Source organism: Aulonocara stuartgranti (assembly GCF_965226115.1).
Source record: "Aulonocara stuartgranti genome assembly, chromosome: 17".
NCBI classification, from domain to species: Eukaryota; Metazoa; Chordata; class Actinopteri; order Cichliformes; family Cichlidae; genus Aulonocara; species Aulonocara stuartgranti.
Window position 1 is genome coordinate 4,883,390 of NC_138953.1, and position 26,785 is coordinate 4,910,174.

Below are 26,785 nucleotides of genomic sequence, written 5' to 3' on the forward strand. Positions count from 1 at the left end.
AATAGCACCAAGAGATACATGATTGAATTCCTGAATACGAGCGCGATGACAAAACTTCTTCTGGATTCCTGTGGCTGAATATAAATAGAAAGTATAAGTGAAGCAACACATTTCCAAGAAATTTGTTCCAAAAGTAAATTCAAAAAAAATTGTTTGCAGCAGGCCTGATGGACCTGGTTTTTAGTGTGAGTGAGAGAGTAAATGAAATGAAAGCGGAGCCAGTGGGGGATGACAGCCAGGTAACCTTACCCTCCTTAGACCCCCCCATTAGGTTCTGCAAGAGGGGGGGGAAGTGAAAAGAGAAAGGTGGTATGGCAAATGACAGAAACCTGAAACTATTCCCTTTCTCCTCTCGACTCCTACTCTCCTGAGATCTTTCACTCCCCCTCACCACCCTCCCCTCCTCACATATATTACTGTAGCTTGTGCTGCCCGCTAGACACTGTTTCACTGACTGATTGACTGCTTCACTGTCAGTCTTACTGCTCTTATTTCATTATCATCTCTCTCCCTCTGTCACATCCACACAGACTTTAGTCCCACACATTGCATACAGCTGAATGCGAAGGCACCTGAGATTCACCTCGCTTTAATAAGATGTATTTGTTATAAATAATCCATGTGCGGGCACACACACACATACAAAATAAATGTACTTTTACCATTTACAGATGACCAAAATAGAAGAAAAATAACTAAAAGAAACACAAGTAAATTATCTCACTAAAGTACGAGGAGACTCAGTTGAATGTGAAATTGAAGTGCTTTCACCTTGTTGCTGTCCTGTTACACACTGATCTGTCACATCACAGTATGTTTATGTGTCATGGCAAAAAGCTTACATTCCTGAGGACTTGAGAGGTTGTTTATGCTTATCAGACTATAAAAGGGTTACATAATTCATCCCAAACAGACAGATAATGTAAAAATCAAGGAAATCAAAGACCACTACCACTCTCCTCACGGGTGGTCAATCAGCAAAGATCATTCCACGAGTAAGAGGTGTTAAAGTCCAGAGCAACGTCTAATCAAGCAAAAGCCTGCAACTAAAACTGGTCTACTGTTTTAGGTTTATGAGTCCATCACCGGGAGATCACTGAATGTGTGGTGTGCATGGCAGGATTAAAACAAAAAAGGACATTGCTGCCCATCTGCAGTTTGCTAAAGATCACATGGATGAGCCAGATGGCTGCTTAAACAATGACTGTTATTGGGATGAATGAGACCAAAATAGAAGTTTTTGTTTTAATGAGAAGTTTTATGTTCATATAAAGGGAGCTACTCCACTGCAGGACAACTGTGTTATCACACCTGTGAAACATGGTCTCATGGTTTTCACCTCTTTTGTATAACAGTTGTATGTTGAAATAAATATTTGAAATATTAGCATTTAGCAATTCCCAGAAATCTTTAGTCGAGGGGGAAACAGCAACTAAAAATATTTGACACCAGACACAGTTTTTCCTTCTAGCAGATATTAGATCCTTTTCCTCAAAAACAAAATCACAAAGTCATATCATACTTTTTTTGGAGAGGAGATTTTCTTTGTCTCCTTTCTTTAAATCAGATACTCTGCATGATGTGTGTAGACCACATTTGTGCAACACTGAAAATACTATAGACCTCAGAGTTTCAAGAAACCCCTGAACATTAGGTGAATATCCTAAGAGACATGTTATACAATCTGCAGTGCCTGGCCTATATTTGTGGGCATTTCTTGATTTATATTTCAGTTCCTTTTCAATCTCCTTTGATACTCCCACAATTCATCTAATCATTTCAGGAAAGTTTTCTTTTCTTGTCTAAATCAAAATTTAGATTCATGACAATATTCATGGTACTAAAAGTAAAAAAAAATGTAAACACTTCTGGCGTAATCAACTGTAATCCTTGTCATAAGTACCATTGATAGAACTGTTGAACTCTACTGCCTGTGTTATTGTTAGATAAAGTTTACAAAATTAGACTACACGTATCCAGAGACTACATTTCCCCCGAGGTCCCTCTGCACCCCCAAGGGTTTACCCTCACCCCTTTCCCCATCTGCCATCATCAAAAACGCAGACACTTCAGTCAATTTAGGACAAAACAATCCAGCAGGTTTCACTCCACACTGACCTGGTTTTTCTGTGTTTGTCAAGCAGCAAACTGATGGCTGAAAATTTTGCAACCTTACAACTGACCATCTGCCACAAAACTGAGAAATAAGCAATGAATTGCCGATGTACTCCATCTCGACTTGCTCCTTTGAAATTTTTTTGTAGCCCCTCTCACCAGTATTCTGTTTCACCTGCTTAATCAACATTTATCATCTGTCTCCCAATCCTTTCCTCCCTCTTCCTCCTCCTCAACCTCTCCTCCCATTGCTATCGCTCCATCAAAAAGCAGATGATATAAATACCTTTTAGCCTGGAGAAGGTTAATTAGTAGAGCGATTTCCAATTAGCTCTTTATCTCTGTTGGGGGCGTAACTAGGCCGCAGCCGGGGGCGTCTTTGGGTAGGAGGGTGGTGGGTTATGAGAGGGTGATCAGGTGGGTGATGGGATGGCTGGGAAGAAAAGTATAGCAGGAAGTGGAGAGAAATCAAGAGAGATGAGGGGGGACTGGTTGAGTGAGATAAACGAAGAAAATACAAAAAACAAACTGAACCATGGGAAACATGGGCATAGGCAAAATTCCAAGATTGGAATTTGGAGGCAATGCTGGAGGTGGCAGAGTTAAAGATGTTAACATTTTCATCAGGAGTGACAGTATGGACAAGATAGAATGAGTACTTCAAAGGGAGCACTCAGGTTGAGTGTTTGAGAGAAAATGTTAGAGAGGCAAAGCTGAGATGGTTGGACAGGTGTAGAGGAGGGATATAGTGGATACACTGAACAAAGGATGTTGAATATGGAGCTGCCAGAGAGGAGGAAAAGAGTAAGACTTCAGAGGAGGTTAATGGATGTCATGAAGCAGGACATGCAGAGGGTTGGTGTGACAGAGGAGGATAGTAGAGGGTGAGACGTGGGCAAATGATCTGCTGTGGTCCCCTACAGGGAGCAGCCAACAGAAGGCAAAGAAAGTGTTTACAGAGCTCAAGTCAGATTTCTATAGGACCAGAAGTCCTTTTACAACCACAGCTATCGCTATGTGGTGGCCTTAAGATAGATGCAGGTTTGAGGCACTTTTATTTTCCAATCCACAAGGTACATCTATCTTTTACAGCATCTATAGCTAGGTGTTAGGATGACATCAGTAACTTTCTACAGATCTCTAGGTGGTCGGATCATACCTGTAGGTAGCTAGATTTTTTCTTTGTTGTTAAAATCAATTAGCAAAAAACTCACCTGTGTTAGCACTGTGATGGACTGGACACCTGTTCAGGGTGTACCTTGCCAATCATGAAGCCCCCAGCAAGAAGTCATTCCAGCCATCAAGAATGAATAAACTAAATGCAGGAGGTGCATAACATTCAAACTAAATGCAATGCAGTTGACACACAACTAGGGTTGCTACCTTTTTAACTATCAAGTAAGCGACAGTCTGGTGTGCCAGAAGCACAATGCACAGACAGGTGTGTATAGTGAAAATATGCATGTTCATTTTCTTACAGTAAAAATCCAGTAAAATGTTAGTATTAAGTTTAATCAATACCTCATCTAAAACAATAAAGAAAAATAAATTAAGTGATGACAGAAATCCTATGGGCATTTCCTTTGAAAAATAAGCAAAAGAGAAAAAATATTCAAATACAGGCTTCAATTACCCAGGTTAATATGCTGCGCAGACCAAACAGCACCGTCTTTTTAAGAGTCACGACTCCAGGACACAATCACTCATCTGATATAACTGTGGTCAAATTAGATATTTGTAAGAGTGCAAATCTGTTGGTCAGAAAGTGACATTTCAAGTAATGGTCAATATATGGGACATTTAAGTTGGAATAAGGGACAAACAAATTTTGCTCATTATACAGGATGTTCCGGCTAAAACAGGACATTTAGCAGCCCTACACACAACTCAATTCCCATTAACCGTAGCTGATGCTGACAACACTAAATAACACGGAGAAATTTCGAGAGGTGAGTAAAGCTCCCATTTTGAAAACAGTTAAGTATTAAACACTTTTCATTAACATTAACCTGGCCGTCATACACTTTCATGTTACCCATATAACTATTAGCAGTTAAGTGTTAGCCACATTAGCGGTCTATTATCATGACGGTTTTGGTTAGCTGCTAAAGCTAACAATAACATAACTGTTAAAGTCTAGGCTAATCTGTAACAGTCATTAGTGTGGCCCATCTGCAACATTAACAGAGTAGATTTAACAGTTATTTTGGTTCAGAAAATGCTAGACTGATTCAGATTCTGTTCAGTAGACTGGATATACTGGATTTCGTAATGTGCAGTGTGTTTTTCATGGCAATTCAACAAGTAAAATATATATATATATAAAATAAAATAAAATAAAAAGATTTCCTTCATTTTGCACTAGGAACAGAGTAGGTGGTTTTCATACACCTTAGCCTACTTCTGAAACACACAGGTCTAGACTAGCAAGGTGTTCTACACACACAAGTGTTGTTGGATTTTTGACCTTTACACTGAAAACAACAAAAAAATTAATTTATAAAACAAAACCAAAAAAAAAAAAAAAAACCCATTGCTGGTGTATTAGATGGAGAGCGCAGTCAAAATGCAGGTAACATACACTTGATACTGTGTATGCATATACTCAGTTACAGACAGGTGATGGACTGAAGCTGCAATTACTTTGCTGACAAAAATGTCTACGTGGGAAGAACAGGACAAAAATATTAGCAGAGCACCAGTTTCGGCGCTACATTTTTATCTACATAGTGCTGCTTTCTGGCAGCACTTACTGCCAAATACACAGTCACTGTATCGGTGTAGAATGGAAGAAAAATAGTTTCATGTATAAAAATACTGTATGGTTTGCAGTTTGCATGTTTAGCACAAGTATAGAGCTGTTATTCATTTGGTTAATTAAAACTAAGGCAAGATGCCGGATGAATCCTAGCATGGAGTCCACAGCAACACAAATATGTTTTAGAAGACGAGTGGAACATACTTATTTTTTCTGATTATTAATGTTCCCATGCCTTCATCTAAAAATACTAACACAACATTTAAGTGTTTAAAATGTTTCTAAAAACCCCATGGACTGAAATCTTGACAAGTCCCAGCTCTACTTCTTCAATTAAAATCTCGCTCTGATTTAATTAAGCATGTTCTCTAAGAGGATGTCCCTAAGAGATCAAAGGTCAGCGCAATAATCCTGAGACACAATCAACAAGTTTGACATTTGAGTCACTCTTCTTTACCAGCATCAAGTTAATCTGAAGTCAAACAGGTTGGGCACAATAAGGATCATCTTTTTTATTATATAAAAAGTATACTTTGCTACTGGTGATGCTCAATGTATATATCTTTAAAACAGAACAGCAAAAACTATTCCTTCTACCTCACTCAAGAATAGCTGTAGCTCAGGTAGATAGGCCATCTACTAATCTCAGAGTTGCTGGTTCAATCCCTGATTGCTCCAGTCTGCGTGCCAAAGTACCCTTGCGTAAGATACTAAGCCGTGAGTTGCTCCTGATGCGTTAATCAGACTGTGAATGCGTTCAAATGTTAGATAGAAAGCTTTTAGATGTAAATAAAGTAACATTTTAAAACGCATCAGATTCTCACTGGGGGAAAAAAGACTAATGTTACCAACTTCAAAATGCTAAAACATTTCAAGCAAAATGACATTTGACATTTATCATTACCCATGTCGAGTGAGACACTTACACTGACCCTAATCTCTCAAAAATAAAAGTGTCTTCCAAAGCCTTTGGAAAACATTTAACTACCAACATACGCCAGCAGGCCATCCGTTAATTACCTGCTTTATTTTAAGTTAGAGGTGCAGTTTGTACTTCTGTTGTATGCACTTGATTAACTATGATTAATGTTGAACAGCTTCACCCGATTATGTGCACACAGAGTACAGTGGAAAATTGATTTTTGGTACATGACTTATTATATCTGTAAGGCTGCTTCTCACCCATTGCAGCTTATACAATGATGGAAGGAGAGCAGTTATGTTTGTCAGAGTGCTTCCCACTTTGTTCAAATTAAGGATATTGGGATGTTTGTTTCTCTCGGTGGCAGATTTTAGCCCTAGATCTGTGAGACGAGATAAAAAGCTATCAGTCAGTCAGTTAATCTCATCCAGGCTTAGGCTCCATTGCCACACTGTCAACAATCTGATTAATACTAGCCTGCAGACTCCACACACTGCCAACTGGCTGCCAGCCAACACACACGCGCGCACACACACACACAGCAAAATGGGTATCATACACACGACAAGCCCTGCACTGGTAAGTTAGACACTACAGTACACTATTTCTTAAACATTTTAGAGTACATGAGACTTTTATGCTGTTTTTGCCTTGTGCTGTGTAAAAAAAAAAAAAAATCTATTTTGTTTTTTTACTTTACGAGCGAAACAAGTAAGCATCGCTTAAATTTAACAATTTAATCCTCTTGTTGAAGCCAAAGTGCAGCAGAAGCTCATTAACTGACAAACGGAAGTTTAACAAAAACTGCATTTGTACAACTTTGTGGCAGTAAGCCTGGAGCATCATTACCACAAGCAGGCAGAGCACATAGGCCGTGTGTTGTGCCAAGTGCCACGCATAAGCATGCATGCACGCGCACACACACACACACGCACAAACAACAAAAGCAGGACAGAGCCACACAAGCTAGCGCCAGTAACACACAATGACAGCGAAAGTGATTTGTGCGTGTCAAAACAAAATTAGCCGTTTTAGGCCAAATTAGGAAATCGATGCAGAGGTCAGAGCAGCAGCTGTGTCAGCTAAAGTGACCAGAATTAAAGGCTTTTAGCACCGATGAAACATCAAGGCCACTGTGGATGCTGACTCAAAACAAACAGGATCTGCACTAACTGGACATTTTATTAGGTACACCCTGCTTTTACCCAGCTTGGGCACCCTTTTGCCATCAGAACTTTCTTTGTTTTTCATGGTTCAACAAGGTGTTTTAAGGCAGCACGGTGGCACGGTGGTTAGCACTGTTGCCGCACAGCAAGAAGGTCCTGAGTTCAATTCCAACATCAGGCCGGGGTCTTTCTGTGTGGAGTTTGCATGTTCTCCCCGTGTTTGCGTGGGTTCTCTCCGGGTACTCCGGCTTCCTCCCACTGTCCAAAGACATGCAGCTTGTGGGGATAGGTTAATTGGAAAATCCAAATTGCCATTAGGTGTGAATGTGCGAGTGAATGTGTGCGCGAATGGTTGTCCGTCCCTGTGTGTTGGCCCTGCGACAGACTGGCGACCTGTCCAGGGTGTACCCCGCCTCTCGCCCTATGACAGCTGGGATAGGCTCCAGCGCCCCCCGCGACCCTGAAAAGGATAAGCGGAAGCGAATGGATGGATGGATGGACAGTTGTTGCAGATTTGTCCGCTGCATATCCATATCCATAATCTATGATCCACCATTTCCTAAAGGTGCTCTGCGGGATTGAGAGCTGTGACTCTGGAAGCCATTTAAGTACAATGTTCAAGAAACTAGTTTGAGATCATTTGAGCTTTGATGCTCAGTTGGTACTAAGGTCTGCCAAGAAACTACACCCCCATATCAAAACACCACCACCATTAGCCTAAACAGTTCATACAAGCCAGGATGGATCCATGCCTCATTTTATTTGTGCCAAATTCAGATCAAAATGTCACAGCAGTAATTGAAACTCATCACACCAGGTTGTATAACAGGTACCGTTTCCTGGTCTTAGACAGCAGAAGTGGCAGCCAATGCAGTTTTCTGCTCCTTCAGCCCATCAGTTTCCAAAGTTTGACATGTTGTACATTCACAGATTATGCATACCTGGGTTTTAGCAAGAGGTCCACCAACACAAACAACCATTTCCAACAACCATGCCATGCTCAAAGTCACTTCTTCCCCATGCTCAATTTGGGCTACCTGCCTCAGTGCATCAAGTTGCTGATATGTTAAATTACAATAAATAAACATTTAAATTTAGACTGCCAGTAACCAGAAAACAGCAGCAAAGGTAAGTCACAAGGTAAGACTTTGCAAAAGTCTTGCGGCAAAAGGTGCGTCGCAAAACATCTGACGTGATGAAATCACTTGTGGTAAATAGACATAGCCCAGTGTACGGGAACGCTGTAGAATGTGCACACACCAAATTCAACTTGTTGAGCTGCTAATTTGGCTATATTCCACCCCATGCTCAACAGTGCGCAATCTCTGTGTTTTTAGTAGACACAGATCCATCTATAATGGTAGAAAACACTGACAGTTAAAGGTTTCCTTTCTGCAGGCATTTACGGATGAAGGCAGAAGGCTGAATGACTCAGGCTTGACTTTTTTCTCCCATCACTCAGGTTTGCAGGTTTGGTGCAGCTTGCACCAAGTTATGCATCAGTGGGTTGCCCTTGGATACAAGCCATTTCTGACACAGAAAGCCGCCATTCTCTAAAACCACAATGTTACTGAAGTTTCTGTGAAACTGCTTTAAGTTCTAGAGGTTTTTGTTTGTTTTTATTGGTGAACTTCAGTGATGAATTTTGTCCATGTTTCCCACAATGCTGACATTTATTCTGACTTTCCATTTTGTAAAGCATCTCTATTTTGATGTGTGTTTATTCAAGTGGCAAATTCCTTGTACCCTTTTTTTTTTTTTACCCTCCCCACACCTCAGGAGCCCATAGAGCAGGGGTGGGCAATCTCAGTCCACGAGGGCCGGTGTCCCTGCAGGTTTTAGATGTGTCCTCGAACCAACACAGCTGATTTAAATGGCTAAATTAGCTCCTCAACATGTCCTGAAGTTCTCCAGAGCCCTGGTAACGAACTAATCATGTGATTCAGGTGTGTTGACCCAAGGTGAGATCTAAAACCTGCAGGGACACCGGCCCTCGTGGACTGAGATTGCCAACCCCTGAGTCATGGGGGTGTCTAAACCAGTACCTATGGAAATATTTGTCGGTTGCAGCTGTGGCTACAACCGTAGCTTGCCTCCACCAGTGTGTGAATGTGAGAGTGAATGAATAGTGGCATTGTAAAGCGCTTTGGGTGCCTTGAAAAGCGCTATATAAATCCAATCCATTATTATTATTATTATTATTATGTAGAGGAATAAAGTTTCATAATTTCACATAAGTAGTCAGAAACTGGCGATATCGTAATATGGTTTAGGCTAAAATATAATCACCAACTTAAAGCCCCTAAAGACAAACCCACTTTGCAGCTGCCCTAAATTGGGATGACTCATGTAGGTTTTCTGTTGTTTTGTCCCACAGCAGCAGGATGATTAAAGAAGGTTGAACACTTTGGTACAATCAGCAGAAACCTCAAGACAAGCTCAACTGCTGTTGTTACATAGTCTCTCCCACCTCCTTCTACTATCTGAGCCAGGCTCCTATGTAGGCGCTCACCTTAAATAGCTCAAGATAGTGTTACGTCAGATCCTGTGTAGAGGTTCAACTTCAAAAAGCCTGTGAAGTCAGTGAAGCTATAGAATTTAGCCTGTGTTCAAAAACACAGAGTCTAGTGTGTCAAATTATAATCCCATTTATTTCTCAAGGATTTGGGATAAAAATAAATAAATAAATAATAATAAAATAAAATAAAAAACAAAGCTTTTGTTTTTTCCAAGCCTTAATGAAAACTAATGGTTTTTAAATATACCTGAACTCTGCGCACTATTCACCTCAGCATTGGCTGACCTAGCTCTGCGATTTTACGTGTTCTACCACTTAGTGGCTTAGTTGCTGTTGTTCCCAATTGCTTCCTTCCACTTTGTTAAAATACCACTTTCAGTTCCACTTTCGCTTATCCTCATCAGAGTCACAGGGGGGCTGGGGCCTATTCCAACTACCATAGGACGAGAGGTGGGGTACCCCCTGGACAGGTCGCCAACTGACACCATTTAGAATGACCATTTAACCTGATCCCACTAACTACATGTCTTTGGAAAGTGTCTGTTAAAGCCTACCTGTCAGCTGCATTAAATTTAGCCAGTGTTGTGCAAATGAGAATAAAAGAAGCTTAGCATGACCATACACACACTCACCTCTCTGTCTCTCTCAATCTCCAAACCAGCCTCTAGTAGGTTAGCCTCAAACTCCTGCCTGATTAGACGCATCTCATGGTCACCGGGCTCCATTGGCTCGCCATCTCCTGCTCCTCCAAGCTCCATGAACACCTCGCTGGCGCCCGCACCCTCCCCTCCTGGAATGCCGCCGCCGCCGCCTCCACCACCACCACCACTTCCACCTGGTGCCACATCTGAGGCCGCCATTGAAGGAAAGTTGCCATTAGAAACAATAGATAACCGGTCTTGTGAAACGGAGGCACTAGCAGGAGATCGTATCGAGGTGTGCCTTCGCTGATGAAAGACCAGAACATAGTCGACTTTCCGTCGGCCGTCACTGAAGTAAAGGCCTTCTCCGATGGCATGAGGACCTGAAGTTGATCCCATGACCTGTAAAATATAAATATCAAGCAAACATCAATACTGGTGCACTATATATTAAAAAACCTAAAAGATTTAGAATAATTATTGTAGCGTATCCCAGTCAAATACAAACTGGTTATAGAGAGCATACAACACCTTTAAGCAGCAGTGGAGTTATGTAATAAGTGTTTGAATGAACTTAAACATTACTGCAGTGTCAGTGCACACAACCACAAGTGGCTTTTGGCAGGTTCTCAAAATCACTGAAGTGAGAACCTTCAGCAGCAGAGTGGGCAGTCAGCTCACCTTTGGCTGTTTTATTCTTTATTTAGACAGAGGGAAAGCAGAGAGCGAGACTAAACATGGAGGACACAAGAGGCAAAGCTCTATACTCTGAGCATGATGGGAGATTTCTTACCAGACAGCAGTATAGCGATGCAATGTATGTTGTTGTATTACTCTGTTACACTTTAACCTAAACACACACTGTGCTTCGGTTGAATACACATCAGGTTTTTTCACATAACGCCAAATCACAGCGAGTGTCATCTTTATACTGTAAAGTAAAGACCAGAGTATTCTGGAGAAAACCCCAACAGTCAAACAATCCCTCATGAGCAAACACTTGGTGAGAATAGAAGGAAAAACTACTTTTAACAGGAAGAAACCTCCAGTAGATTCAGGCTCAGGGAGGGGGTAACCATCTGCCATGACCAGAAACAGGACAAAACAGAGACCAAGGGAGAGAGAAGATGTACATGAACGATCACAAAGTGCTTACATTTTAAACTATTTGAGCATGAAATAGACTAGTACACTAAAAAAAGAAAAGAAAGAAAAAACATGCTAAGTTTAACAGCTTGGTTTTTAGAAATATCTGATATGATATAGCTAGAAAAAGCTAGCATCACTATTGAAAGTAATTTTGTTGAATTTGCCAATACTTAATATCACTAAAGCTGATTGAAAACTACATTACAAGAGCAACTTTGAGACAACAGTGTAGGCCTTATCCTTTTTTTCCATAGTGAGAGAAAAGAAAGAGTGAACTTCACTCAGAAATGGAGAAAGATAAAAAAGACAGGACAGGAGAGGAAGAAGAGAAGTTAGATTTAAAGGTAAGAACTGCTCAGTTGTGTTTGATCAATGGAAATGTAAAGCTTGCATGCAAGTCCTCATGTTTTTGTGGTATTATGGGGGGTTTTCATATTGTGAAACATGCAGCAAATCAAAATGAGGCATGGTTTAAAGGGCACCAGAGATTAATTTAGTTAAATGATGATGATGCTTAGATTCATTAGCTGAATTCCACCTTCCATGCCAACTGTATGCCCTAGAGTATAAAGACAGCATAAACAGCATACTGTCAGTGTAGAGGATGGAGATTAATCAGGACAACTCATGAAACACCTGCTGACATCGTATTAAATTCAGTGTATATCCACAAAGATCAGTAAACCTCAGAGCTGCAGTATCCCCAATCAACTGATCACAGCAGGTACATTAAGAAAATCTACTTGACCTCTCGATAAAAATTATTGTGAGTTGTGATTCTTGTTCCGATGTTGGGCCATTTCAGCTGATTTTAGGTTTCCCCCACCTGCTGAATCCCACTTTAACCTGTACCCATTATTATTATTATTATTATTATTATTATTATTATTATTATTATTACCCTACTCATTTTCTTGTTTAGAGGGAAAGTCACCCTCTACAATGCAGGCAACAGAAAATGGAGCTATTTTTTTCTCCTTCCTTTTCTCTGCTCATGTTCTGCTTACCTGTCTCAAGTTGAGTACCTTTATTAGAATTACAATTTAGACAGAAATCATATTTGTATTCCTGTCTACTAATATTATTTTTATGTGACATTAATATAGCACAAAATTCAGTTTGCTTTGCATAAAAATAGATACTAGAGTTAAATAGGTAGTAGAAACATCCTCCAAAGAGCTACTTTTTAAACTTTTCTAGAGTACATTTCAGAACCTGCTCATTTTCCACTTTTACTTGAGTAAATAAAATGAACCAGTTCTTGAAGTTTTACTGGTGCATTTTTTTTAAACACTAGTATCTGTAATTCATCCTAAGTAGAGGATGTCATGATTACCAGTTCAGTAATGTGTACTCTATATCACTTTAATGATGCAGCTGATGGTTTTAATTTCCTATATGTTGTTGAGTAGCATGATTTAAAACAATGTGATTAGAAGCTAAATAAAAAATAATAATATTTTAATGCAATATATAGTAGAATAGAGGCAAAGAAACAAGCATGACAGAAATTGTTCCTTTTTGGGAGAAGCAGTGCCACCCCATGCCCTTCTTCTGGACACACCCCTGGCAAACACATTGCAGTAAATGACTGAAGCAACTAAAAAAAAAAAAAAAGACCAAAACAATAATTAATAATAATAATAATTCCCTTAGCTACCTTTAACTTGCCAATTGTTAACCAAACAGACAGCACACCAAACAGCTAGGCCTTTTTTAGACATTTGAATTCCTGTCTAGTACGGTAGAACAAACCGAATGAGTGCAAATTCAGGAAGGTGTGCATTACCGACTTATTTCATGGCTCAGGCAAGTCAAAACAAGTTTAGATGTTCCTGAAGCATGTATTGCCAAGTCTCACCAGATTAGCTTATCGGTGTAGTTTATTCAAGGAGTTTCTTTCTATCAAGCTAATTAGCTGCACCTGCTGGATGAAAGACCCTATTTCACCTTTGAGCCGTGTCTTCACTTTCAGATTCCACTTAGTTTACAACACTCCATGTGAACTTTAAAAGTCGCTGCTGAGCGGACTCCCAAGAAAAGCTGAGTTAGTATAGCGCCGACCGACTTGGGTCTAATCAACAGACACCTGTGTAACGGTGTAAATTACTCCAGCGCATTGTTCCTAATGTCTCGGGTGTTCTTGTGCTTCAGCTACAGTTGCTATTACAAAAACTGTTTTCTGCATGTGTACAAAGTCTATAGACTATTACTCAAATTACTTACGAAAGCTCTAATTATTTTGACTGCATAACCGCACAACAATACATATTGTCTGCACTACTCTGCAGGACACAAACGCTGCTACAGTCACGCTCCTGGAGCTTCACTATAGTGCTTGTGTTTGCTCACACATAACAGAGCGAGAGAGACAGGTGTGCAGGGATTTTTAGTTGCTTTAGTTTAACCAGTACCAAGAATCCCCCGGTAGTTGTTGTTCTGTTAAGAGCTTAATGAAAACTCCTGGGAAGACCTTCCCTGGAGGTTGCCAAACCTTTTACTGAGCCTCACCTGTCTGCTCATCATAAAGTGGTATATGATAGCCAATTATGATGTTCTCACGTATAATCGAAAGCGTCGTCTTACGTTTCTTGTAGCCCCATGGACAAATTAACTAATTATAGGTTCCAAGTAAATATATTAGATGGAGAAACACTTCAAATCAAAAATTAAAGCCGAGCTTTCGGCAATGTCACCAAATGTAAAACGAATATGAAAACTACCATAGAGAGTCGTAAATATGTCACGAACACTGAGGTGTAGTAAAAACTAACTCCAGACCACGACCAGAAGACCAAGAGAAGCGGCGTGCGGGGAGGCTGTCGTTGTACTTACTGGGATCTTGTCTTCACTCGGGGAGACCTGCATGCTGTTGCGCTTTAAAGACACACAGAGGAGTAGTGGGAGAAGAAGAAGAGCAGGAGTGAAAGTTGGCGGTTTAGGCAGAAAAATACCTCCGGATTCATCATCCCTCCCATCCCTCCCATCAGATTCATGAAGTCACTCCAGTTAGTCGACAGTCCAGGTGGAGCGACGGATCGAGTGTCTCAGGTTTCATTATTTTCTTTGTCTGTCAGATGTATGAGGCAGTTCGTATGCAATCGGCAGCCTGATCACATGCTGGTGATACCCATCTATCCAACTGTGTGATCTGGAGGCTGGCTGCGCGCTGCCTGCGCTTTTGGCACGGAGCGTCCCACGCTGTAAAAAATGCCCATCTCCAATATGTTGTTTTCGTCTTGCTGCTCATAGCGACATGTATACTCAAAAAAGAAAATCACCCTCAGTTAATTTGAGTTTTTTAATTTGAATATTTTTTCCCTTTTTTGAGTATACACGTCGCTATATTCAAAGATTAATTTATTTACATACTTAATCTTTAACCTGAATGTAAAATTACATTTTACATTGTACCTATTGTACCTAACAAAATTACGTGGACATTTTACATTATTAGTTAAAATCAGCATTTTGGGTAGATTTTTCTTTTTCTTTTCTTTTTTTAGTGTATATGACATTCAACCACCTGAAAAAAAGACCAAGTTTATTTACAGTAAAATATAGGACTCCCCAAAGTGTTTGTTACTTTTCATTTTTAGTTTTGGGTAAGATGGTTAGGATGGACACTTTTTGCAGCGTGGAGAGAGGGAGCAGCATTGGCTGTTTCCACACTTCGGTGATGTAACTTGCAGGGAGACCTGTGTTTTCACATCATTAAAGCAACAAAATGTTTTTGAAACAGTGCTTTTGTGCCCCAGCAGCATATCTGTGCTTTTCACAGCATGCCAGTTTTTCCAATTTAAATTTTGAACGATTTTTCTTTCTTTTTGTGCGCTTGTACTTGTGTGATGGAGGGACTAACGTACAAGTGTAAGGAAACGGTATGCAAAGAAAAGAAAGAGAAGTGAGCACATTTTGTGTTGCATCAGTATATACATGTTCTGTTAACTGTGTTTTGATGCATTATAAAGGGTGTATTGTAGAACCCCCCCCCCCCCCCACACACACACACACACACACACACACGCACACACACACACACACACACACACACACACACACACACACTCACACACACACACAGATTGAGCTCAAGTCTTTTCCTTACTCTTACAATCATTTTAAACTTCTTCTCAAAGTCAGTCCGAGGTGATTCTAGGCTGTTCAAATATCTCAGATGCGACTTTTATTTTGAAAGAGTACAGGAACAAACATCATTAAACCTCAGAGACTGGCCTCCTTCATCATTATCACAGTCTTATCTGGGGTCATTTTAATGAGACATGATAAATCATACAATGATGCAATGCAATGAAACACATGAGCTCACAGGAAATATTACGTGATTGGCTTAGTTGAGGAAGTTGGTAACGAAAGAATGAAAGGGGGAAAAAAACATTAGACTGGTTCCCCAAAAAATATTATAGCTTTTTAAGCATGTTATTATAGTTCCCCACACATGCACATTTTCTCTGGTCCTGTAGTTACCTGTAGCAGACTTTGTGATTCCTCAGCCCATTGTTCTTCTCTATAAGGTCCAGGCTCCAGGGTGCTGTAGGACATGGGTTCCAGTCCAATCCCGGACATGTCCTTGTTCAGGTAGCACAGCGCATCACTATGGATTGAGGAAGATTCGCTGAGTACTGTGGCCACTCGCTTGAAGCCTGCACCATTAGGCCATGACTCTGCAAGACATTTATTTTGGAAATTAAACACAGCTGCAGATTATTCAACTGTTTGTGAACTGATATTGTTCACATATCAGTTTTATTTAATACAATTACTGAAGAAACAACAATGAGCTAGCTGTAATTTATGTATATGTAGAAAAATCTGTCTATTATGAAACACAAGTCTCATGTGTGTGATTTCATGTAAAGTCACACTCACTGTGTGACTTGAGTAACCAGGTGCAGTGAGTTTCTGAAGTTACTGGCTTCCAGGTCTCAGGAAATTGCTGTTTCCCCATCAAGACATAGTTCAACACATAATCTCTCCGTAAAACCCCAAACTGACCACAATTAAGATTAAACATGTTAACCTGCAAACTTCCTAAGAACTTAACAACAAATTTAGTTACATTTGAAGCAAACTAGACCAATTCTAGCTGTCTTAGGGTGAGAGGCAGGGTACAACCTGGACAGGTCGCCAGTCAGGCTGTGCGACCATTGTCCAATTGTTTCTGTCTGACTTATGTTTTAATGCTAAGCTGCAGACTATTGTGGAACACACCTGCTGGTCTGTTCACTTAGCCAGGATCTGTGGATAGCAGATAATGGCTATCCAGTTCAAAACTAATCGTTTGTACAGTTTTTAAAGTTAGTGTCTACCATCACATGACAGCAGATGTGTTTGAAATGAAATCGCTCTTTTACTCTCCACCTGGACTGTTTACCTGCATGTAACCAAAGACTGCTCATACAAGCCCAGTCAATAAAACTGGGACGACAGGTGTACTACAAACAGAAACTAGAAAGGTTCCAGTGCCTGAAAGCTTTTCCTTGGTCTACATATTTTGTACATTTACATACAGATACAGTATTCACAGCACTTCTTTTCTTCAACATTTTGTCATGTTACAGCCTTATTCTTGTATAGATTTCATTCATTTTTCACCTCAAAATTCTACACAAAATCCCCCATAATGACAAAGAGAAATTCTTGAAAATGTATTAAAAAAGCAAATACAACAATATAACAGGTACACTCCAAACTGAGCATAGGTGCATCCTGTTTCCACTGATCATCTCTCTGATGTTTCTACAACTTGAGTCCACTTGTGTTAAGTTGATTGGACATGGCTTGGAAAGGGACACACCTGTCTATACAAGATTCAGTCATGTACAGTTCATGTCAAAGCACAAACCAAAAATCCAAGAAACTGCCTGTAGACCTCTAGACAGGATTGTATCGAGGCACAGATCAGGGCAAGGGTATAGAAAAATTCTCCTGTATTTAAGGTCCCAATGAGCACAGTCGGCTCCAACATCCATAAAGGGAAGAAGTGAGCGATCCAGAGTTCTAGTTTTACTCTGTGGAGAAAGGAGGATCTCTCAAAAGGACAATCATTTCTGCAGCACTCCACCAATCAGGCCCGTATGGTAGAGTGGCCAGAAGAAAGCCACGCCTTTGAAAAAGGTACATGGCAGTATGCCTGGAGTTTGACAAAGCCCCCTGAAGGACTCTTAGACCATGGGAAACAGAATTCTCCGATCTGATTAAAAAAAAAAAGGAATACCAAGCTTCATGTCAGGAGGAAACCAGCACCACTCATCACCTAGCCGATACTATCCCTAGAGTGAAGCATGGTGGTGGCAGTTTAATGCTGTGGGGATGTTTTTCAGCAGCTGGGAGGCAGCTGGGAGGCTGGTTACGGTTGGGGAAAGATGGATGCAGCGATGTACAAAGACATCCTTGATGAAAACCTGCTCCTGAGCACTCTGGACAGCCAAGATAAAGGAGTGGCTTTAAAATCATTCTGTGAATGTCCTTGACCAGTCAAGCCAGAGCTGAGACTTGAACCTCTCTTGAGAAATGGCACCGACACTTCCTATCCTACCTGATGAGCTTGAAAGGTTCTGCAAAAAAAGAATGGGAGAGAATTCCCAAAAATAGGTGTGCCAAGCTTGTAGCATCCTAATGAAAAAGAGTCTGTAGTTACTATCAGAGGTGCTTCAACAAGGTGCTGAGCAAAGGATGTGAATACTTTCTGGATGCACTGTATCTGTTTAAAAAGTTTAAAACATTCGAAACATTTGCTTGGTGTATATTAAATACATAAATAATTCTAGTATTTTCTCCTGTGAAATTCTAGCATCCTGTCCAGGTTGTAGCCTGTCTTCTCACCCTGTGACAGTCGGGATAGGCTCCAGCACTCCAGTGACACTGAATTGGGTAAGCAGAAGAGAATGGAAGGTATCATCTCTAACTCTCAGTAAGGTCATTTATATCCCAGAACTGTTTTGTTCCACCATTCTTCACTATCTTAAGCTTTTGTTTACTGCATTTCTTCTCCATAATGCAACATAATATATACTCAGCTTCAAAAAGTAAGGTGACCCACCAATAAACATGCTGCCATCTGTCCTTTTGAAAATGGGTATATACACTATTTTATCCCCAGGTCAGTGTGTCACACAGGTTTGGCAGTCTTGCGTTCAACATTTTCAGCCAGTTTTCTCTGTATTTGGAGCTGCAAATATGCAAAGTGGCCCGGTGGAGCTTTGTTTCCCACTGTGCAAATTGATGCATGTGTCAGTCAATCACAAAGTTTGTCTCAAAGCACTTTACAAAAGACAAGCCTACAAAGTGCCAACTTCTCAATTTGCCTCAGAGCACAAAGGACACATTGTAACACAAAGAAAAAAAAAACAAGAAACAAAAAAAATACTGTAAACGTGTAGACTTCATTTTTATCCTGCATTAAGGGCACGAAGGAAGAAAAAAACAGCAGGTTACTTGTTGCATAGCACTGAGTGCTGATTTTCCAAATGGTACCTCGGAGGGAGTTTGAGAGCATTAGTGACAAAAACGATATTTGTCCGCTTTTATCAGTGTGACCACTGTGCTATCAGGAACTGAACAGATTGCCATTTTTTTGTAATAAGGTTACTCTCTGTGTGTGTGTATGGTTATTTTAGGGATACAGACAACTGTAGCCATAGTAACGCACCAGGCCACGTGCTGTGCTCTCATTTCAGTACCACGGACAGCTCTTTCTCTTGGTCATCCAAATAGTTGCACCATGCTAAAAAATATGGTATGACAATGAGATCTATCCGTGAGGTCAAGAGGGGTAAAATGTTTTTAGGATTTCAAGCACACAATTTTATATATATATATATATATATATATATATATATATATATATATACACACAGTGGGGCAAAAAAGTATTTAGTCAGCCACTGATTGTGCAAGTTCCCCCACCTAAAATGATGACAGAGGTCAGTAATTTGCACCAGAGGTACACTTCAACTGTGAGAGACAGAATGTGAAAAAAAAATCCATGAATCCACATGGTAGGATTTGTAAAGAATTTATTTGTAAATCAGGGTGGAAAATAAGTATTTGGTCAATAACAAAAATACAACTCAATACTTTGTAACATAACCTTTGTTGGCAATAACAGAGGTCAAACGTTTACTATAGGTCTTTACCAGGTTTGCACACACAGTAGCTGGTATTTTGGCCCATTCCTCCATGCAGATCTTCTCGAGAGCAGTGATGTTTTGGGGCTGTCGCCGAGCAACACGGACTTTCAACTCCCGCCACAGATTTTCTATGGGGTTGAGGTCTGGAGACTGGCTAGGCCACTCCAGGACTTTCAAATGCTTCTTACGGAGCCACTCCTTTGTTGCCCGGGCGGTGTGTTTTGGATCATTGTCATGTTGGAAGACCCAGCCTCGTTTCATCTTCAAAGTTCTCACTGATGGAAGGAGGTTTTGGCTCAAAATCTCACGATACATGGCCCCATTCATTCTGTCCTTAACACGGATCAGTCGTCCTGTCCCCTTGGCAGAAAAACAGCCCCATAGCATGATGTTTCCACCCCCATGCTTCACAGTAGGTATGGTGTTCTTGGGATGCAACTCAGTATTCTTCTTCCTCCAAACACGACGAGTTGAGTTTATACCAAAAAGTTCTACTTTGGTTTCATCTGACCACATGACATTCTCCCAATCCTCTGCTGTATCATCCATGTGCTCTCTGGCAAACTTCAGACGGGCCTGGACATGCACTGGCTTCAGCAGCGGAACACGTCTGGCACTGCGGGATTTGATTCCCTGCCGTTGTAGTGTGTTACTGATGGTGACCTTTGTTACTTTGGTCCCAGCTCTCTGCAGGTCATTCACCAGGTCCCCCCGTGTGGTTCTGGGATCTTTGCTCACCGTTCTCATGATCATTTTGACCCCACGGGATGAGATCTTGCGTGGACCCCCAGATCGAGGGAGATTATCAGTGGTCTTGTATGTCTTCCATTTTCTGATGATTGCTCCCACAGTTGATTTTTTTCACACCAAGCTGCTTGCCTATTGTAGATTCACTCTTCCCAGTCTGGTGCAGGTCTACAATACTTTTCCTGGTGTCCTTCGAAAGCTCTTTGGTCTTGGCCATGGCGGAGTTTGGAGTCTGACTGTTTGAGGCTGTGGACAGGTGTCTTTTATACAGATGATGAGTTCAAACAGGTGCCATTCATACAGGGAACGAGTGGGGGACAGAAAAGCTTCTTACAGAAGACGTTACAGGTCTGTGAGAGCCAGAGATTTTCCTTGTTTGAGGTGACCAAATACTTATTTTCCACCCTGATTTACGAATAAATTCTTTACAAATCCTACCATGTGAATTCATGGATTTTTTTTTCACATTCTGTCTCTCACAGTTGAAGTGTACCTCTGGTGCAAATTACTGACCTCTGTCATCATTTTAAGTGGGGGAACTTGCACAATCGGTGGCTGACTAAATACTTTTTTGCCCCACTGTATATAGCATCACAGTAGCCTGGAGGTGCAAGAGGCAGGCCTGTCACTGGAAGGTCGCCAATTTAAATCTGGTAGGAGGGGGAAATTATTGAGAATATCCCCATAAACTATATATTTATGTAAAGCCCTACTTAGTGTGTCTAAATTGTCAAATAAAACATGAACTTGAGATCATCTTAGCAAGTTCTCCAACTACACCCATCTTCAAATTTTACCTTTACTTTGATGAACACCACACGCCCCAAAAAAGTAAAAACGCTCAGAACAAATATGTACAGTCAAAATTAGATTAAATGAAAGTGTTTAAAAGAATACTCTTACTCAGGGAATAGCAGGAAGAAACATAAGGGCACAAGAAGAGACACAAAGCTCACAAGCTTCAAACACAGATGACCAAAAAAGTTGTAGTGCAGCAAAAATGAGTTAAGGGTAGTATAACATCTGTTTTCTTTGATTACACAAACATTATGTAGGAGTAGGTCACGGATAATAGGTGTTTATTTGTAAAGAATATTTTTAGGTTATTATATAATATCATACTACAGTATATTTCTAAATACTGTAACAAGGCAGTTCATTCTCTTTCTCTTAATAATTTCTCTTAACAATTAAAAGAAAGGCAGATGTGAAATGTAAAAGTGAGATCTGAGGTTAAATGTGAGATGATATTTGGATGCAAACTATAATGTGATAGTCAAAACCCCCACATAACTGCATCATTTCCTACATACAATACAATACGAACAAAGACAGTAGAATTTTCAGCATCGTTTTAAAGATAAATGGAAAATTTCTGAATTTTTAACCTTATTTGACTTTGAAGACGAGGTCAGAGGTCCAAAGTAGTGACATTTAGTGACATTTAGAATCACCCTATATCATTCCCTATATGCATATACACTGAACAAAAATATAAACGCAACACTTTTGTTTTTGCTCCCATTCCCCATGGGATGGACGTAGAGACCTAAAATTCATTCCAGATACACAATATAACCATCCCTCCCAAACAGTGGTCACAAATCAGTCCAAATGTGTGGTAGTGGGCACATCTGCTATATTGAGATAATCCATCCCACCTCACAGGTGTGCCACATCAGGATGCTGATCTGACATCATGAGTAGTCCACAGGTGTACCTCAGACTGCCCACAACAAAAGGCCACCCTGGAAGTTTACAGTTTTTTGTTCTACTGGGGGTCTGGGGACCCAGAACCGGTCAGTATCTGGTGTGACCACCATTTGCCTCATGCAGTGCAACACATCGTCGCATGGAGTCTATCAGATTGTCAATTGTGGCCTGTGGAATGTTGGTCCACTCCACTTCAATGGCTGTGCGAGGTTGTTGGATATTCATGGGAACTGGTACACGCTGTCGTATACGCCGGTCAAGCACATCCCGAACATGCTCAATGGGTGACATGTCCGGTGAGTATGCTGGGCATGCAAGAACTGGGACATTCTCAGCTGCCATTTGCCCTGAACAATGTGAACCATGATTCATCCGTGAAGCGCACACCTCTCCAACGTGCCAGACGCCATCGAATGTGAGCATTTGCCCACACAAGTCTGTTACGGCGACGAGCTGGAGTCAGGTCAAGACCCCGATGAGGACGACGGGCATGCAGTTGAGCGTCCCTGAGACGGTTTCTGACAGTTTGTGCAGAAATTGTTTGGTTGTGCAAACCAATTGTTCCAGCAGCTGTCTGGGTGGCTGGTCTCAGACGATCTTGGAGGTGAACCTGCTGGATGTGGAGGTCCTGGGCTGGTGTGGTTACAATTTTCAACCAATAAATCATTGGGTTGACCTCGGAGATCTTGTTGGATGTAAGCCATCAGAATTCATTTAAATCTTTGTGAGCTGCCATGTTTACAGACAGTATGATATGCAAATGCTTAAAAAAACATGACCTCTTTGGCAGAGGTAATTAAAAAGAATGTGTACCAGCGATATAGTAGTAGTCCTGAGCCAGACCACGCCCATCTTCATACATGACCTTTAATAAACACCTGCAACAGTTTTACACAGCTGCAAAACTACTGTACTGACAGATTCAGTCCACAGAACATAAACATATCTTCACAGGACAGCCTGACAATATTATCATCTGATATTGGCCTAACACAGATATCAGCTTGTTCAACATTACACAACATAATGCAGAAAAACATGCCAGGGGTTATTCCGAAAGTGTCATCAAACAATGGTCATCACACAGTTTGAGCAGGAGAGCAGCTCCAACTCCTTGCTTGCAGCACTCTCTGCGGCACATCGCAGAGTAGCATCACAGCCGCGCAGGTGATGAGTCAAGTGCGGTCTTTACATTAAGTTGCGAACTAGCTTGTGACATAATGACCCCATCATTTTCTCTGCTCAGTATAACTCAGTGTGTGGACAAACAGTATCTGTGCATTTATACAACAAATATCTGCTAATAAGCTAATATTGTATCCCCCCAAAACCATAAAAGATGCCAAAATCATTCATTCGGGCTCTAATAAATACCATTCAATACACTCCAAACCACCTTTGTGGTTATCCCTGCTACCCGAGGTGTCCCCTATGGCCCTGATGCCATACACACCAACAGGCAGTCCAACTTAAAAGAACACAGCAGGTAATTAAATATATTTTTTGCAAATGACAAACTGTTCATGAAATGGTTTCTCGGGAGCAGCAGGGGGTCTTAGAGGGAGCATGCGGGGGTCCAAATCTGAAAAAGTGATAGCTTAATCTCTGTACTCTGAAAATTGATTGGAAAATATGTGAATACAAAACGTTTATTCTGTATTTTGTGTTCAGAGATTGCACTGCAAGGAGTGTCCCATGAGACATATTATTCTAAATTGGGACGCTGTATCTCTTTTGAGGTGCCTGACATAAAAAAGCTTCCTCACTTTCCTTGTTGCTTTATACCAGAAGCTCTTGCAGTTTCATCCAGCGTCTGTTTCTCAGAATGATTGTGTAAGATAAACTCTCTCTCTATTTTCACACTGATTTCTAATGGCAGAGACAAAGGGCACCTTTCAGAGAACAGCTAATGGGCAGCAGCACGGCACATAGACTTAATGCTGATGCTTTTAGTACATGCTGCCTCAGCTCTAGTTGCCTGATTGCACGGACACATCTGCCTGAACAGTGTCTTATTTGGTTTTATGTTATTAACTACTAATTAGAGGGAAAAATGATTGTGTTACAGCGCTGGAGACTTCCACCATTAGCTGAGCACTGAGCTGGGCTGAATTGCACAAGAATTTTTGTCACATATCAAAGTCCCCTTTGATGAAAAATGAATTTCACATTTCTTGATGGGTTTTGTATATCAGTCTTAGTTAATGGTTTGAAGACCAGTCATGGTCCAGCCTACATAATGGTAATGTTTAATCCACGAGAAGGCACTTTTCTGTGAAGTAAAAGGTATTTTGTGTCTAATATCATATAGAACTAGTTTTTTAATGTACCAATATGTTACCTGAATAACTTAATAATTAAACAAATTATTCAGTACAAGTCTTGCAAAATGTTGGCTAAAGGACTTTCTCTGTTATGGACAATATGGGTAAATGGCTTTCTCCCAGCAATTAGAGGCATCCAGGCTTTGAGGTAACAAAGCAGGCCAAAGCCACCATGCTTCACAGTTACCATAAGGTATTGCAGTTACCAACGGCAATACCTTATGTCACACCATGTCTTTCCCCCAAGAAAAACTACAGATTTCTGCTTGTGTCTTTCAGATTCATTCATGTGTCTGTATTTTTATGCACATATACTGTACACACTATTAAATGAAAAAGAAGGTAGCATGGGCAGTAGATCAAAGACAGTTATAAATTATCAGTCATTATTCTCTTATTGACTTTGGGAGAGAAAGCCTCCAGGTGGGGGTGGTGGGGCATAAAAGGACGGTTTCTTTTAACCTATGTCTTTCTGAGTTTCTGAGAATGTTGCCTTGCCAGTATCCTGCTGTTTAAACCCAAAAATAAAATTTCACCTTAGGCCCAGGAGGCTCCTCGCCTGACTAACAGTGAATCACAGCAGCAGTCAGCCATGTAAATAAATTGGGATTACTGCTCTGCCTGAGGCTTACCTCGAGAGAGCACATGTCTGAGAAACAGTCATCTCTCAAAACTGATTAATTCTGTTCAAATATGACAAAGGATTTCCTCTCTGAGACAAGCTGAGAACAGCAAGAGGCTCAAGAGGGGCCTGACTGCATATCTGTATTAAACTCACATGCAACCATATACCCTGCCTGCTGTAAAGAGCTGCCTGTTGATGGCTGCCCCACGTGGCCTGCTGACACAATCACACAAACACACACACTGGGGGAACAGGGAAGGTACAAAAGGTGGGTTACTCTACAGTGGTCCTGTCTTTTGTTAGGTGAAGATACAGGAGGGACAGGCCACACAGGCCACACAAAGGAAAGAGACAAGGCCTTTCTATCTGTGTCTGCAGCACTCACCTGCACAGGTAGAGGAGGGAGATCTGCGGAAGGCCATTTCACCAACTCTGTTACTGAAGCAGAGACTCGTTTCCTATAAGTTCCCAGTCAGCCAGTCAGTTAACCATGCTGTTTTGCAGAGAGCAGCAGGTAAGAGGAAGAACAGCAACACTCTGACTCAGTAGTACAATCCTAAGCTCTGATGAAGCTTAGCTCTGATGGGATAATGCTCCTCTCCAACTGGCTGGCAGGGCGACAGAAACTCTGTAGCTCAGCTTATTGTGTACACTTGCTTAATGCACTGTACACCAGGCTCATGGGTAAGAGACCAGCTGGCTGATTGGGTGTTTATAGCCCCGCATACTTGAGCGGAGATTATTGGGGCATCAAATGTGCAGTAATTACTGTGCCTTCTGTTTAGATTTAGCTGCAAACCTGTGGTGTCTTAAAGGACTTAAGACCTGAGAGAGGCATCCTGGGACAAATTAAAATTATACAAGGAGCAGAGAGCGCGATAGTGACAGTTCGCATTAGGAGCAGCACATACGGACTTTAGGTGCACCTTCAACAGGGCAATAACAAGTCCAGATATTACTAGCTAATTATAGAGCAAGAATAAAGAATATATGTTCAAGCAAGATTGTGAAAAACAGCCCTATACCTTTATATGTGCACTAGGTTGAAGTGTAAAAGAGTCCTTTGCGACATTTAATTCCCTTTTGTCATTTTAATCGTGACATGGAGATGAGTCAGGTGTTATCACTTGTGGTACTTGTTTATGAGTCGCAACAATTTTATAGAAGTGGCCTGATTTTGATCTTTTTAAAATTTTTGTACAGTTTTAATGAGGTTGAAAGTCAGTATGTTTAAATATTTGCAATGGCCACATTTACACATCTCTCTTAGGCCAGTTTTTTAGTCATTTCTTTGACTGGCTCCATAGTGTAGTGGTTTATAAATTCACCTAACAAACAGTAGTTCTCTAGTTTGATCCTGGGAGAAGGCACAACTATTTCTGGAGTTGTGTCAGGAAGGGCGAAAAAAAACCAGTGAAAGTAGAAGCCTTCAGATATGGCTCTCCATGTCCTTCTTGAAGGACATTCAAAGCTCTTCTTTGGATATTTGTTCCTTGGTATGTTAAGGTTCTGGGGAGGCCAATCCATGACTGATAGCATTGCATGTTGTGTTTTCTCTCTCCAGGTATGCTTCTACTCAATTTCCGGTGTGTGCACAGTGTGCAGTGTGATTTACAGATCTAAAATTTGATCTGCATTCACAGTTCCATCAAATTCAACACCATTGGCTCAAATGCTACTTGTGTTTCCCTAAGCTCAAGAGGACTGGTTGGCTGGTTGAGAGGGTCATGGCAAATGTGATTATATAAATATGATAAATATGATAAATGTTGGTTTGTAAAAAAAATTGTTATGCTACGTTAGGGCTTTTTGGTTGTTGTTTGTGTTAGTTTTCCCCTTTTTATGTGTCTCCTATATCAATATATACTCTTGTGTGTCGCTAGGGGACGTCAGTTATGTTATGTTAACATTAGCTGTGTTTTTCTTTGCTGGCCTGATTTTGAGTGGGTCCTGT

The 26,785-nt window shown here is 40.8% G+C and overlaps 1 protein-coding gene across 10 annotated transcripts in view; it reads right to left on the reverse strand.

Annotated features, from left to right (window-relative positions):
* The window catches only part of ano2b (anoctamin 2b), a 75,921-nt gene extending 50,499 nt beyond the window's left edge, over positions 1-25,422 (reverse strand). For 2 of the 10 annotated variants that reach the window (XM_082510924.1, XM_082510926.1), the window contains exons 1-2: positions 14,105-14,458; positions 10,112-10,522 (exon numbers count right to left, since the gene is read on the reverse strand). In XM_082510924.1, the coding sequence (XP_082367050.1) occupies positions 10,112-10,522; positions 14,105-14,137 (444 nt within the window). In that variant the 5' untranslated portion in view covers positions 14,138-14,458. The other 8 variants (XM_082510925.1, XM_082510923.1, XM_082510928.1 and 5 more) reach the window with 8 other exon arrangements.
* Positions 25,423-26,785: the final 1,363 nt, after the last annotated feature.